At 46.6% G+C, this 14,667-nt stretch overlaps 1 protein-coding gene across 1 annotated transcript in view; it reads right to left on the bottom strand.

The window, feature by feature from the left end:
- The window catches only part of LOC136587558 (lysosomal protective protein-like), a 30,460-nt gene extending 29,794 nt beyond the window's left edge, over positions 1–666 (bottom strand). Inside the window, exons 1-2 of the mRNA XM_066586214.1 lie at positions 655–666; positions 14–177 (exon numbers count right to left, since the gene is read on the bottom strand). Coding sequence (XP_066442311.1) covers positions 14–177; positions 655–657 — 167 coding nt within the window. The 5' untranslated portion in view covers positions 658–666. The remainder of the gene's footprint in view (positions 1–13; positions 178–654) is intronic.
- Between the last annotated feature and the right edge of the window lie 14,001 nt (positions 667–14,667).

Below are 14,667 nucleotides of genomic sequence, written 5' to 3'. Positions count from 1 at the left end.
ACTCACAACTCACCAGTAATGGAGCTTTTTTCCACCAGATACATCAAGGAATCCAGAAAACTGTCGAAATGAGGGTGGGTTACTCAGACCAGGAAGGTTGAAGACTTTATCTTTCTCAGGAGCAGCTTCTGCTGGAAGTACATCCAGAAACAGAGCAAAAAGCAACAGTGGAAACATCTGTAATACCAGAGAAGAAATAGTAGATACAAGAGAAAAACATGCCGCACCCTCCCGTTGCCTCAAACATCAATCCCAAAGTCAACTTTACACATCTACAAAATGTGCTCCATCTAGTATAATGCCTTAAGCTTAAGATATACATAGACACCTTACATATTTGTTGGCAGATGCCACCAATTGGGGTTTAACCAGCAGACAATCCAATGTCTATAGGTTGTCTTGAGTTGGCCATACATGAGAGAAGAGCCCACTGACAATCTCATGTGTATGAGGGTCCGTCAACTGTCCCTTAAAGTCAGATGTCAGGCAGAGAAAGAAATCGAGCATTTTGGATTCTTTGCTTTCTTTTCTTCATTGAAATTGTGAAGTCAGCCGAAATAGTGGGCATCCAGATGCCCGACTGACCGGCAGCTATCGCATGTGTGTGTCTGGATCTAGACATAAGATTGTGAATAAAATATTTACAGTCCTCACCATCTCCTTGTGTTGGTCTCAGCACAGTATGACTTAAGTGCTAAAATAGTAAGCCTTTATAAGTAGCCGCACATGACAATACCCGTTATCAGTCACATGCAGAGAAACCACTAAACACTTTCATATCTTTACTGGAGTCAAACTAATCAGAAAATTAGAGGGGTTTTGTCCTAAAAAAAAAAAAATTCTGTACTCACCTATTCCTCCACAGGCAGACACCTTACGGCATCTTCTCTTTGATAATCTTCTTCAGTCTCCTGAGTCAACTCACTGCAAGCCGTCCGGATCCTCTTCTCCTTGTTAGGAAACATGCATCCCTCGCATTCTTCTGCCTGCAGTGTTCACTGGCTAGGGGGGAATGCTAATCTATTGCAGAGACAGCGGGCATGCGCAGTCTCTGCAATAGCTTGGCACTCCCTGCTAGACTGTGAACTAGTGACGAAGTGTACATTGCCAGGCAGGAAGAAGACTGCCTGTAAATGTACATAATATCACAGGAAGTAGAAGAATCAACCAGCTGGAGGTGAGGTGACCCCTCAGTACTGCAGGAAAAGATCAGCGAGGAGAAGATCTGGTAAGTAGACTGCCTGGGGAAGAATAGGTGACTATAGAATTTTTTTTTTTTAATGACAGAAGCCCTTTAATAAGGAGAACAATTATGCATAAATGGTCTCCAGTTTTGCTACATACAATGTTAACCATGTTATCTCATCAGAGACGTTATGATGTGACTGATAAGCAAGACCTAAACTGATATAACCCTTGTACATGATATACAACATGGAAATGTAAAACGTCTGGTTGCAGAAACACAAAAAACATGTCACGCTAAAGGCGCTGACCTAATGGGATGAAAACCTTTAACAAGCAACAGTAAAAATTGCTCAACGGCTGTGATATGAAGTAATAACTATATTCCAAAAATGGGACCTCCGGGGCTATGGTTATATATACTGAAAAACTGCTTTACTGGAAACACTCCTCTACTAGCGCATTGGACCTCCTTTGATCTTCAGAACCACAGCAATTCATCGTGGCATAGATTCCACCAGGTGCTGAAATTGTTCTGCAGGAATATTGGTCCATGTGGACAGGAAGCTTCATGCAGTTGTAAATGGAGGGACGGACATATTCTGAACAGCAGACAGGAAGGGGTTATCTTTTCTTGTTGCATGCAGAGCTTCCTGTTTGCCATTTATGGTGCTGACCACTAGGGGACATAAATATCTTCAGCTACACATGTGTGTTTGGAAAGTAATGTCCTGGTTAATGGCCTGTAGTGCTTTGAAATGCCCATACACTGCTGTCTTATATCTATACCTACTACCTATACCATCTACCTGTATACTGTGGATACAAGCAACTTGTAGCATTCTGACTGCTTTATCATGCAAAGCAAAGTTGGACCAGGCAGCATTACATGGAAATCATTTCACCGGATTGTAAAGTAATAAATATTACTACATTTTCCCAGAAAATTCTTCATGTTTCTGGGGAATATTGAAATTAAAGTGTGTATATATGGCCTTCTGAGGGTTGATTTTCTGGGAAACAGTCGTATTGAGGCTTATGTAAGTCTACAATACAGGTAACTCCATTAAAACAGTATATAAGCTAATGCTAATGAGTGAGCAGATGCCGCCGGCAGCCCGACAAGGGAGAAGAGGAGCAGTGAGCTGTGATGAGGAGCGGTGAAGAGGAACAGTGAAAAAGAACATTGGAAGAAGATTGCTGCTGAGCCATGCAGATATATATCTTTGCAGATAAGTATATCCTGAGTGAACGAGTGTGAACAAGCAGTGAGCATGTGCGTGAACACGAATGGATGGAGGCATGTGAGGAGTGTGATCTAGTTATTTTCATTTCTTTTTAATTTAATTTGTAGATCCCCACCAGAATGTGCTCCACCTTTGGCAGTGTCATCCAGTGTGCATCTTGTGCCACAAGTATGCAAAGTTGGCAGATGAGGGGGATGCCATTATAGGGTTAGCACGGCTGCAGCATGAGATGCCCTCTGAACACCAGGAAGATGACTGCTCCAGTAAGGAGGAGATGGGAAGTGCAGGGGGGGCTAGATAGGTGCTAGTGATGGGGCACTCAATTATAAGGGTATCAGACAATATGCCACAAAGACTGGGACCTTCAAACTGTGTGTTGCCTTTCTGGCGCTCCAGTTCGACATATCGCGGATCCGGTTGACAGATTATTGGGAGGGGCTGGTGAGGAGCCAGCAGTCATGGGAAAGCTCAGGGCAAGGTCCTCCAAGGTAGTTTTCTCGGAAATACTACCTGTAACACGAGCCACAACAGAAAGGCAGCGGGAGATTAGGGAGGTAAAAAGGGGCTTCAGAGTTGGTGTAAGCAAGAGGGGTTAGGGTTCCTGGAGAATTGGGATGACTTTGCTGTGGGCTACAGGGTCTACCATAGGGATGGGCTTCATTTCAATGGGGAGGGTGCAGCTGTGCTGGGGGAGAAAACGGCTAGAAGGTTGGTAGAGTGTTTAAACTAGGGACTGGGGGAGCGCAACAAGAGAAATAGGGGGTAAGACAGTGTAGACAGAGTTCTGGGATTAAGGAAGGGAAATGGGGGTCGAGTGGGGAAAGGGGTTAGTACAGTTAGAACTGACAGAGCAGCTAATAGTAGCATAAATACAAACATTAACAACAACTGTCTAAAGTGTATGGCAAAGAATGCAAGAAGTCTGGTCAGCAAAGTGGGTGAGCTTGAAGCGAGAATGTCTGAAGAAAACTCCAATAAAGTAGGAATAACAGGAACATGGTGTCAGGACAGTGTCCGGGATATGGGGGTCCCTGAGATATCCCGCAACCCCTGTCCCTGCCTACTTGCCCCCCTGGGCTAACCCCCAGGGCGACAACTGGGCGACGGTCCCTACCCTCACTAGGGAAGCGGGACACGGGAGACAAACAGACACTGAGACAAGCAACGGTAGAATGGTCAGACAATCCGGGTAGGCAACAAGAGGGTACGCAGTACGGAGGGGTCAGGCAAAAACGTAGTCAAGTCCAAAAGCAGGTGTCAGAAAAGCCGAGGTCACAAGAGCAGTCAGGATAAACGCGGGTGCAGCTGGAGAACCAAACTAACACTGGCGAGGCCTGAGAGGAAAACACACCTATTTAAATGCTGTCAGCGCTCCCGCCCCAGAAGCTGATTGGGGCGGGGAGCCTGACAGCAGCAGGGCTAATCAGGGCGGTGCTGGGGACACGCCCCCAGTCTAGCTGCACAGACAGTTACTAGGGAAGCCAGCCTGGTAGTCAGGACACTAGAAGCACCAGCTGCCTCCCTAGCAACCCGGCGGCGACCAGTCTTACAGCGGCCCGGGGAGATCACAAGAACCGGGGTACCTCTGCGCCGCGCTCCTGTACCCCGGGTGGCCGGACCGGTGGTGCGGGCACGGCGGCCCCGAGAGTTGCCGGTTCTGACAGTACCCCCCCTTCTACGGGGGTACACCGGACCCCCATGGCCAGGTGCGGGCTTAAGCGGGAAAGCCCTGTGGAATGCCTGGACTAGGCGTGGCGCATGAACGTCCCTGGCAGGGACCCACGTCCTATCCTCAGGGCCAAATCCTCTCCAGTGGACCAGGTACTGCAGCCCACCTCTAACCCGTCGGGCATCCACAAGCCTTTCTACTTCATACTCCAGTTCCCCCTGTACCAGAGAGGGAGGAGGCGGGTTCTGGGTGGGGAGAACTGGAGTCACATACTTCTTAAGCAAGTTCTTGTGAAAAACCTTGTGGACCTTCCAGGGGTCAGGAAGTGCCAACTTATATGACACCGGGTTGATAACCTGAGAAACCGTAAATGGGCCAATGAACCGAGGAGCGAGTTTCAGGGAGGGAACCTTAAGTCTCAGATTCTTAGATGATAATAAAACCTGCTCCCCGACCACAAAAGGTGCAGAGATAGTACGTCTTTTATTGGCGTATTTACGCAGTTTCTCTTGGGAACCCTGAAGGTTCTTACGAACCTGGGCCCAAACTGTGCACAGTTCTTCGGCGGATATGTCGGCGGCCGGATTGTTCGAGACCAAAGGAGTAGAAAGCGAGAACCGGGGATGGAACCCATAGTTACAAAAAAAAGGTGACAGTTGGGTCGACGAGTTACCATGGTTGTTAATAGCAAATTCGGCGAGAGGTAAGTAGTTGGCCCACTGATGCTGGTTATCAGAGACAAACAGTCGCAGATACTGGATAAGTTCTTGGTTCATCCGTTCCGTTTGTCCGTTACTCTCGGGATGGAAAGCGGAGGAAAAGGACAAATTAACGTTTAGATTTTTACAGAAGGCTCGCCAGAAGCGAGCGACGAACTGAACCCCTCTATCAGACACAATATCCTCGGGGATACCATGTAACCGAACAATCTCCTTGATGAACATCTCAGACAAAAGTTTGGCGTTAGGCAACTTGCCAAGTGGAACAAAATGAGACATTTTGGAGAAACGGTCAACTATTACCCAAATGACCGTATTCCCCAGCGAGGATGGCAGATCAGTAATAAAATCCATGGACAAATGGGACCATGGCCTGGACGGAATGGGCAAGGGCAGAAGAGGCCCCTCAGGACGTCTCCTGAGGTTCTTCCCCCTTGCGCAAACCGGGCACGCGGACACAAATACCCGTACATCCTTGGCCATGTGCGGCCACCAATAGAGTCTGGCCGCTAACTCCAGAGTACCCCTGATACCGGGGTGTCCAGCTAGGACTGAAGCATGTGTCTCCTCTAACACTTTCAATCTCAGTGACAACGGGACAAATAATTTGCCTTCCGGAAGGGCTTCAGGAGCAGATTGTTGAGCGGCGTGAATGAGAGGTGAAAGGTCGGAGGAGACAGCAGCGAGGACCACCCCGGGGGAGAGAATGCTCTCAGGCTCCGGCTCGGAAGGTTCCGGAGAACCAAAACTCCTAGACAGGGCATCAGCCTTGACATTCTTAGAACCGGGTCTATAGGTAACAACAAAATTGAACCGAGAGAAAAACAAGGCCCAGCGGGCTTGCCGAGCATTTAACCTCTTAGCGGAATCTAGATAAGTGAGGTTTTTATGGTCAGTGAGTACCGTAATCTGGTGATGGGCTCCTTCCAAAAAATGCCTCCACTCTTCGAAAGCCCACTTAATCGCCAGCAATTCCCGGTTGCCTATATCATAGTTCCGTTCGGTGGACGAAAACTTCCTAGAAAAATAGGCACACGGTCTAAGGTTGGTGAGAGTGGAGGGACCTTGGGACAGTACCGCTCCCACACCAAACTCAGAGGCATCTACCTCCACCACAAAAGGACTGGACAGATCCGGTTGTACTAGGACAGGTGCAGACGAGAACGCCGCCTTTAGGGTATTGAAGGCCCTCAGAGCCTCAGAAGACCAGGTCCTCACATCTGCCCCCTTTCTGGTGAGGTCCGTTAGAGGTTTAGCCACCACGGAGAAGTCTTTAATGAATTTGCGATAGTAGTTGGCGAAGCCGAGGAAGCGTTGAAGGGCTTTCAACGACCCTGGCTGAGCCCACTCCGTGATGGCCTTCACCTTTTCAGGATCCATCTGGAAGTCGCATGGCGTGATGATATACCCCAAAAATGATATCTTTTGTACCCCGAAAACACATTTCTCGAGTTTAGCAAACAGCTTGTTATGTCTGAGTCGAGCTAGCACAGTCTGAACGTGAGTATGGTGACTCGGCAAGTCGGAGGAAAAAATCAAAATGTCGTCTAGATATACAACCACGAACACCCCCATGATATCCTGAAACACTGAGTTCATGTACCCCTGAAAAATGGCGGGGGCGTTACACAATCCAAAAGGCATAACTAGGTATTCAAAATGCCCGAGGGGCGTATTGAAGGCGGTTTTCCACTCATCCCCCTCCCGAATGCGGATGAGGTTGTATGCTCCCCTGAGATCAAGTTTAGAAAACCATCGGGCACCAGCGACCTGGTTGAGGAGGTCAGGAATGAGTGGAAGAGCATACTGGTTTCGGACTGTGATTTTATTTAGCTCTCTATAGTCAATACAGGGCCGGAGACCCCCATCCTTCTTCTCAACGAAGAAAAACCCGGCACCCACCGGGGATTCTGAGGGCCGGATGTGCCCCTTGGCCAGGCTGTCCTGGATGTAGTCCCTCATGGATTCTCTCTCTGGAACCGTAACGTTATAAATGCGGCCCTTAGGAAGTTTGGCCCCAGGAATCAAGTCTATTTTACAGTCCCATTCCCTATGAGGGGGCAGAGCTTCAGATAATTGTTTGGAGAACACGTCAGAAAACTCGGAGAGGTATTCTGGTAGGGGGCTCCCCTCGCAGGTGGAGATTCCCACCTTCACCGCACAAAGGTGGTTGGCACAGCGGGGACCCCACTTTACCAGTTCCAACGTGTCCCAATTTACTACCGGGTTGTGCTCCCGGAGCCAGGGGAGGCCTAGGACGACGTCCACAGACAAATCTCTCATCACTAGAAAGGTGCAGGTTTCCACGTGTAAGGCTCCTATAGTAAACCTTACTTCAGGGGTTACCAGATTAACCACCCCTGCTTGCAAAGGAGTGGAGTCCACTCCTGAAACCAGAATCGGAGTTTCTAAACGTAACAAAACCCCGGACAGTTGAGCAACGAAATTAAAGTTAACGAAATTAGCCGCAGCCCCCGAATCAACAAAGGCTTGCCCAGTACGGTGGAAAGCATGAAATTCTAGGGTGCAAGGCACTAACATTTTGGACAACACAGGGAGTACCTTGGCTCCTAGACAGTCCCCCCGATAACTGCCTAGGAGCGGGAGTTCTTCCTGCCGTGGCTTCTTAGCGCAGGTAGCAATGCGGTGACCCGGCTCCCCACAGTAGAAGCAGAGGTTCTTCTTCAGGCGGTGTTCCCGTCGTTGCTCGGGGTTCACGGCTCCCAGCTCCATGGCCTCGGTGGTGGGAGGGTAAACGGTCGGGTCAGTCGAAGAAGTAGACGTGGGGAGTGGGGTGGTCCGAGCGGCGTGTCTGGCCCTCAAACGTCGGTCGGCTCGAATAGCCAGCGACATGGCTTGCTCCAGGGTTTTAGGCTCTGGGTGGGCCACAAGTAGGTCCTTGAGACCCTCAGACAGACCGGTCAAAAATAAGTCTTTTAGGGCGGCATCGTTCCACCGGGATTCCGTACAATGTTGACGGAATTGGGAACAGTAGTCCTCCGCCATCTTACAACCCTGGCGCAGGGCCAGAAGTTTGGAGACTGCGTAGCCCGCCCGGTCGGGTTCGTCATAAATTTGACCCAGGGCGAAAAAAAAGGCGTCAAGGGATAGTCGGGCTGGAGAGCCAGCTGGTAGCGAGAAAGCCCAATTCTGGGGCTCTCCCCTCAGGCGGGTAATTACGATTCCAACTTTCTGGTATTCAGTACCAGAGGAGTGGGGGCGGAGATCAAAGTAGAGCTTGCAGCTCTCTCTAAATGCAAAAAACTGATCTCTCTCTCCGGAGAAGCAATCCGGAAGCGTGGCTCGAGGTTCTGACATCGTTCCTGGAGCGGACGAGGGCTGCATGGGACCTGCAGCTGCCACTTGTTCCCGTGGCTGCAAGCGGGCTGTTAGGTCCTGGGCAAGGGTCGTAAGGACCTGGACCTGGTTCGCTAAAGCCGCCACGGCCTCCATCGAGGGGCTCAAAGTTGCCGGGCGGATGCAAGGGTCTGACCTTAGTTCGGCCAGTGTTACTGTCAGGACAGTGTCCGGGATATGGGGGTCCCTGAGATATCCCGCAACCCCTGTCCCTGCCTACTTGCCCCCCTGGGCTAACCCCCAGGGCGACAACTGGGCGACGGTCCCTACCCTCACTAGGGAAGCGGGACACGGGAGACAAACAGACACTGAGACAAGCAACGGTAGAATGGTCAGACAATCCGGGTAGGCAACAAGAGGGTACGCAGTACGGAGGGGTCAGGCAAAAACGTAGTCAAGTCCAAAAGCAGGTGTCAGAAAAGCCGAGGTCACAAGAGCAGTCAGGATAAACGCGGGTGCAGCTGGAGAACCAAACTAACACTGGCGAGGCCTGAGAGGAAAACACACCTATTTAAATGCTGTCAGCGCTCCCGCCCCAGAAGCTGATTGGGGCGGGGAGCCTGACAGCAGCAGGGCTAATCAGGGCGGTGCTGGGGACACGCCCCCAGTCTAGCTGCACAGACAGTTACTAGGGAAGCCAGCCTGGTAGTCAGGACACTAGAAGCACCAGCTGCCTCCCTAGCAACCCGGCGGCGACCAGTCTTACAGCGGCCCGGGGAGATCACAAGAACCGGGGTACCTCTGCGCCGCGCTCCTGTACCCCGGGTGGCCGGACCGGTGGTGCGGGCACGGCGGCCCCGAGAGTTGCCGGTTCTGACACATGGCTTGATGATAAATGCAACTGGGGGATGAATTTACAGGGTTACAACCTCTTCAGAAGTGACCGTGGAAACCTAAAAGGAGGAGGGGTATGTCTGTATGTTAAATCCTGCCTAACGATGGGACTATGAGAAGATATAGGTGTAGGAGATGAACAAGTCGAATCTCCATGGGTAGAAATACAGGGAGGGAAAACTAATAAACTCCTGGTAGGAGTTTTCTATAGGCCATCAAAAGTAACAGAAGAAACTGAAAATGTATTATTAGGACAAATACATAAGGTGTCAAACCGCAACAAAGTAATTATGGGAGACTTTAATTATCCGGATATAATATGGGAAAATGAAACCTGTGAATCTCACAAGAGCGATAAGTTATTGAGAGCAATTAAAGAGAACTATCTTACCCAACTTGTACAGGAATCAACTAGAGGGAGTGCCATTCTGGACTTATTATTAACTAACAGACCAGACAGAATCATGGGAGTGCAATTGGGGGACACTTGAGAAATAATGACCACAATATAATTAATTTCCAGCTGTCATTCAATAGGAAGCCTTATCAGGAATTTAGTAAAGCAAAATTTGATCAGCTTAGAATTATACTCAGCAACATAAAATGGTACAATGTCCTCAAAAATAACAGTGCAGGTGACAAATGGGAGACGTTTAAAAACATAGAATCGCATCCCCTAAATGTTGGAGAAACTGCAGAGAAATAGGGTCACTGCTCCATATTTTCTGGAGTTGTCCCCTAATCTCCACCCTACAGAAAAAGGTGTTTAAAATAATAAAAAACACTCCACCCCTACACAACTAAGAACAAACCTGGTTTGGCTCTCCTACTGTTAGGGATAATTTACCATTGGAATGCAGAACAATTATCTGCCATATACTACACACAACCCGTCTTACAATGGCACGCAACTGGAAAAGCTCTGAAGTTTCTTCCATAAAAGATATAGCCTCTATAGTCTTGTTTAACTGCACCTATGAAAAAATACTGGCAGTCCAAAATGGAACATTCGATCCCTTTATATCCAAATGGAACGTTTGGCTGACAAATAATCCCTCAATTAATTAGCGTACAAATCCCTTCACATACCACCCTTATAAATATCTCCATGTCTTAAACCCCCTCCTTTCCCTAATAGATCCTTTTGCCGTAAGATAAAAGCCTTCAAGGGGTACAATAAGTTTCTAGTTTCTGGTTCATAGTTGACATCTAGTACTCAAGTGGCGAACTACATTGACCTGGCAACTATTTTCTTTTCTTATGTAAGAAGGAACATCAGTCTTATTACTATTCAACAACGCATTGCATGCCTAAAATATTTATGTCACGGTACAGAAATTGTATTCTAATGCAACAAATATGTCAACTTTTTTTTATATATTTTTTTTTTATTATAAAACCCAATAAAAAAAATTATTAAAAAGTAAAAAAAAAAAAAAACATCCTAAATAACTAATGTGAGCATTTCATGCCTTCAAAAACAAAAGAACTACGAATAGAGGGAAACCAATGTGGCTCAACAAGACTGTAAGAGGGGCAATAAGAGAAAAAAAGAAAGCGTTTAAATACTAAAACAAGAAGTCAGCAAAGAAGCACTAAAAATATATAGGAAAAAAAACAAATTATGTAAGCAAAAGACAAAAACTGCCAAGGAGGGGGTAGAGAAACTGTTTGCCAAAGAGAGCAAAAATAACCCTAAACTATTTTTCAATTATATTAATGGTAAAATAATTTGAACTGAAAGCACTGGCCCTAACAAATAATGCAGGAGAAATCATAGAAGATGATGGGGGAAGGCAAATCTATTAAATAATTTTTTCTTAAGTTTATTCATGAGAGAAAAAAAATGTCACACAAGATGTAAGGGGAAAAACAAACCCTTCTTCCCCACTAAATATCACCTGCCTAACGCAGGAGAAAGTGCAGAACTGGCTAAAAAAGATTAAAATCGACAAATCGCTGGGTCTAGATGGAATCTACCCAAAGGGTTCTAAGGAAATTAAGTGACATGATAGACCACTATTTCTTATATTTAGGGACTCTATTGAGACTGGGGTTGTACCACTAGATTCCAATATACAAAATGGGTCAAGAAAAGAGCCTGGTAACTACAGGCCGGTAAGTCTCACTTTAATCATTTAAAAAATATTCAAGGGGTTTCTGAGAGATACCATCCTGGAATACTTCAAGGAAAACAGCGGTATAACTCCTCATCAGCATGTGTTCATGAGGGGTCAATCATGTCAGACCAATTTGATCAGCTTCTACAACAAAGTAAGTTCTAGGCCCGACCTGGGAGAGTCTATTGATCTTGTATATCTGGATTTTTCTAAAGCATTTGACACCGTGCTATATAATAGGTTAATATATAAAATGAGACAGCTCGGATTGGGTGAAAACATGTGTAGCTGGGTAAAGAACTGGCTCAGAGATAGAAAGCAGAGAGTGGAAACAAATGGTTTGTACTCTGATTGGGCCACCGTTACTAGCGGGGTGCCACAGGGTTCAGTATTGGACCCCATTCTGTTCAATAGATTTATCAATGACCTGAGAGAGGGACTGCGCAGTAAAATATCAATATTTGTAGACGATACAAAATTATACAAGATAATTAATACTATTGAGGACAATGAATGGCTGCAAATTGACCAAGATAAACTGGCAGCTTGGGTGGAAAAATGGCAAATGAAGTTCAATATTGATAAATGTAAGGTTATGCACATGGGCAGGAGAAAGGGATGTCAAGTGATATGGAAAAGGACATGGGGGTACTAGGGGATTGTAGTTTTAATTGGAGCAATCAATGCCAGTCAGCTTCTGCAAAAGCAAATAAAGTCTTGGGGTGCATTAAAAGAGGTATAGGGGCGAGGGACGAGAACATTATTCTTCCACTATATAAGGCACTTGTCAGGCCTCACATGGAATACTGCGCAGAGCTCTGGACACCGGTGCTTAGGAAAGATGTTACAGTGCTGGAGGGGGTTCAAAGAAGGGCAACTAAATAAATAAATAAATGAAATGCGAGGACTGGAATACCCACAAAGGCTATCAAAATTTGGATTATTCACCCTAGAAAAATGATGGTTAAGAGGCGATCAAATAACTATGTATAAATACATGAGAGGACAATACAAGGATCTCTCACATGATCTGTTTATACCCAGGACTGCGATGATAACAAGAGGGAGGAAAGAAGGTTTAATCACCAACACAGAAGGGGATTCTTTACTGTAAGAGCAGTGAGACTGTGGAACTCTCTGCCTGAGGATGTGGTGATGGCAAAATCAATAGCGTTTAAGAGGGAACTAGACATCTTTTTAGAGCCCTACGACATTATAGGATATAGACATTAATTAACCAAAAGGGTTGTTGATCCAGATATCTGGTTCTGGAGTCAGGTAGGAACTTTACAAATGTTGATTCAGGGATTATTCTGACTGCCACTATGGAGTCGGGATGGATTTTTTCCTCTATTAGGGTGCCTACCCACTTGCGATTTTTTTTCCTGTGATGTTTTGCGTTTTTTCTCAAGAGCAATTAGTATAGAATGTGTTCTTGTCCATCTGGGGTTTTTTTCCGTTTCGTGGGTTTTTTTCACATAGGAACTGTCAGTTGCATATGTCTCCTTATTTTTCTCTTAATGCACCCATGATTGTCAATGGAGGGCTGCAAAAAACGCCACGAAAAACGCGCAAAAAACGTGCGAAAACGCCGCGTTTTTCACGCGTGAAAATCGGCAACGCAAGTAGGTAGGCGCCCTAATAGGGTAAATTGGCTTCTGTCTCATTGGTTTTTTTCCCCTCTGCGTCCAAATGAGTACAGTGTGGTAACATATGGGGCTACTTATCAAGGGAACGAGAATAGACCCCACGACCGTGACATCTTTTAAGATCATTACCGTTAGTCATAAAAGTAACTCCGATAATGTGTTTTTATTCTTTGTATGAAGAAATGCAGAAAGAGGTTGGCATCTCCACCACTGCTAGAAATATGTTTTTGGAACTGGTGGAGAATATAGCAAATACTGAGAATGTCACTTCGTGCTATGTTTGCAGAGGAACAAATATGGCGAATCAATGGCTGTTGGAAGTGAAAGAATTAGATTTTGGGTTTTGGCTACTTCAATAATTTGTAAATACTGTATTTCTAGAACGGGCAGCAAATACAATGTCTCAGTAGGCAAACTGACATGTATAGGTCATATGGTACACAATGGTACAGAGGAGACCCATTGGTAGGGAGCTCCAAATCACAACCAACCGAACCCATTCCCCTTTTCAAAAGTTCAGTAAGACAGCAAGCGCCTGGAATGATTCTAAAATAGACCTCCCAAGGGAAGCTCCCACAGGACTGTATTGGATATGCGGAAGAAAGGCTTACACCATACTGCCCACAATGTGGCAGGATTCATGTGTTTTGGGTACTATAAGGCCTTCATTCTCTCTCCTGCCTCTGAGACAGGGAGAATCTTTGGGAGCACCAGTATTTACAGATCAACTCCGCAAGGCTAAAAGGGACTTGAGAATAGCTGGCTGGACAAATGATGAATGGGCGCCTGAAAGAATTATTCAATACTATGACCCTGATTGCTGGGCTGAAGATGGCTAATGGGGATATAGGACTCCTATATACATGAGGAATCGTACAATTAGATTGCAGGCAGTGGTAGAAATTATAACCAATGAGTCTGCAAAAGCTTTAAAGATACTTGTAAAACAGAATAGTCAGATACGCTCTGCAATATATCAGAATCACTTAGATATCTGTTAGCATCTGAGGGAGGTTTATGTGGCAAATTTAACTCTACAAGTAGCTCTCCAGATTGATGATGACCAGAAAGTTATTGAAGAGATTACAGATAGGATGCAAAAGACAGCAGATGTCCGGGTTCAGAGGGTGGTGACCGTATGACTGTGCATATTGTCAGTTTATCCAGTCAACCAAGGAGGATGAGAGGACAGAGATCAGGCGGATGCTATGATACGCGGCTACAAGCCGTGCATCCACCGCTGTCACCATCTTTTGGCCAACACTGACACCCACTAAGTAGTGGGCTCGGCTCCATACAATGACACTGGATGTGCGCCGTACGTGTATAGAAGGGGTTAAAGGGGTTGTCCCGCGCCAAAACGTTTTTTTTCTTTTTCAATAGCCCCCCCGTTCGGCGCGAGACAAACCCGATGCATGTGTTGAAAAAAAAAAACGGATAGTACTTACCCGAATCCCCGCGCTCCGGTGACTTCTTACTTACCTTGCGAAGATGGCCGCCGGGATCTTCACCCTCGGTGGACCGCAGGTCTTCTGTGCGGTCCATTGCCGATTCCAGCCTCCTGATTGGCTGGAATCGGCACACATGACGGGGCGGAGCTACGAGGAGCAGCTCTCCAGCACGAGCAGCCCCATTCAACACGGAGAAGACCGGACTGCGCAAGCGCGTCTAATCGGGCGATTAGACGCTGAAAATTAGACGGCACCATGGAGACGGGGACGCCAGCAACGGAACAGGTAAGTACATAACTTCTGTATGGCTCATAATTAATGCACGATGTACATTACAAAGTGCATTAATATGGCCATACAGAAGTGTATACCCCCACTTTGTTTCGCGGGACAACCCCTTTAAGTTGGCTGTATACATTGGATAGTCAATGATCAT

The sequence above is a fragment of the Eleutherodactylus coqui genome, chromosome 13, assembly GCF_035609145.1.
Source record: "Eleutherodactylus coqui strain aEleCoq1 chromosome 13, aEleCoq1.hap1, whole genome shotgun sequence".
Classification (NCBI taxonomy): domain Eukaryota; kingdom Metazoa; phylum Chordata; class Amphibia; order Anura; family Eleutherodactylidae; genus Eleutherodactylus; species Eleutherodactylus coqui.
The sequence above is the reverse complement of the archived record's forward strand: the minus strand, read 5'-3'. Positions and strand labels throughout refer to the sequence as shown.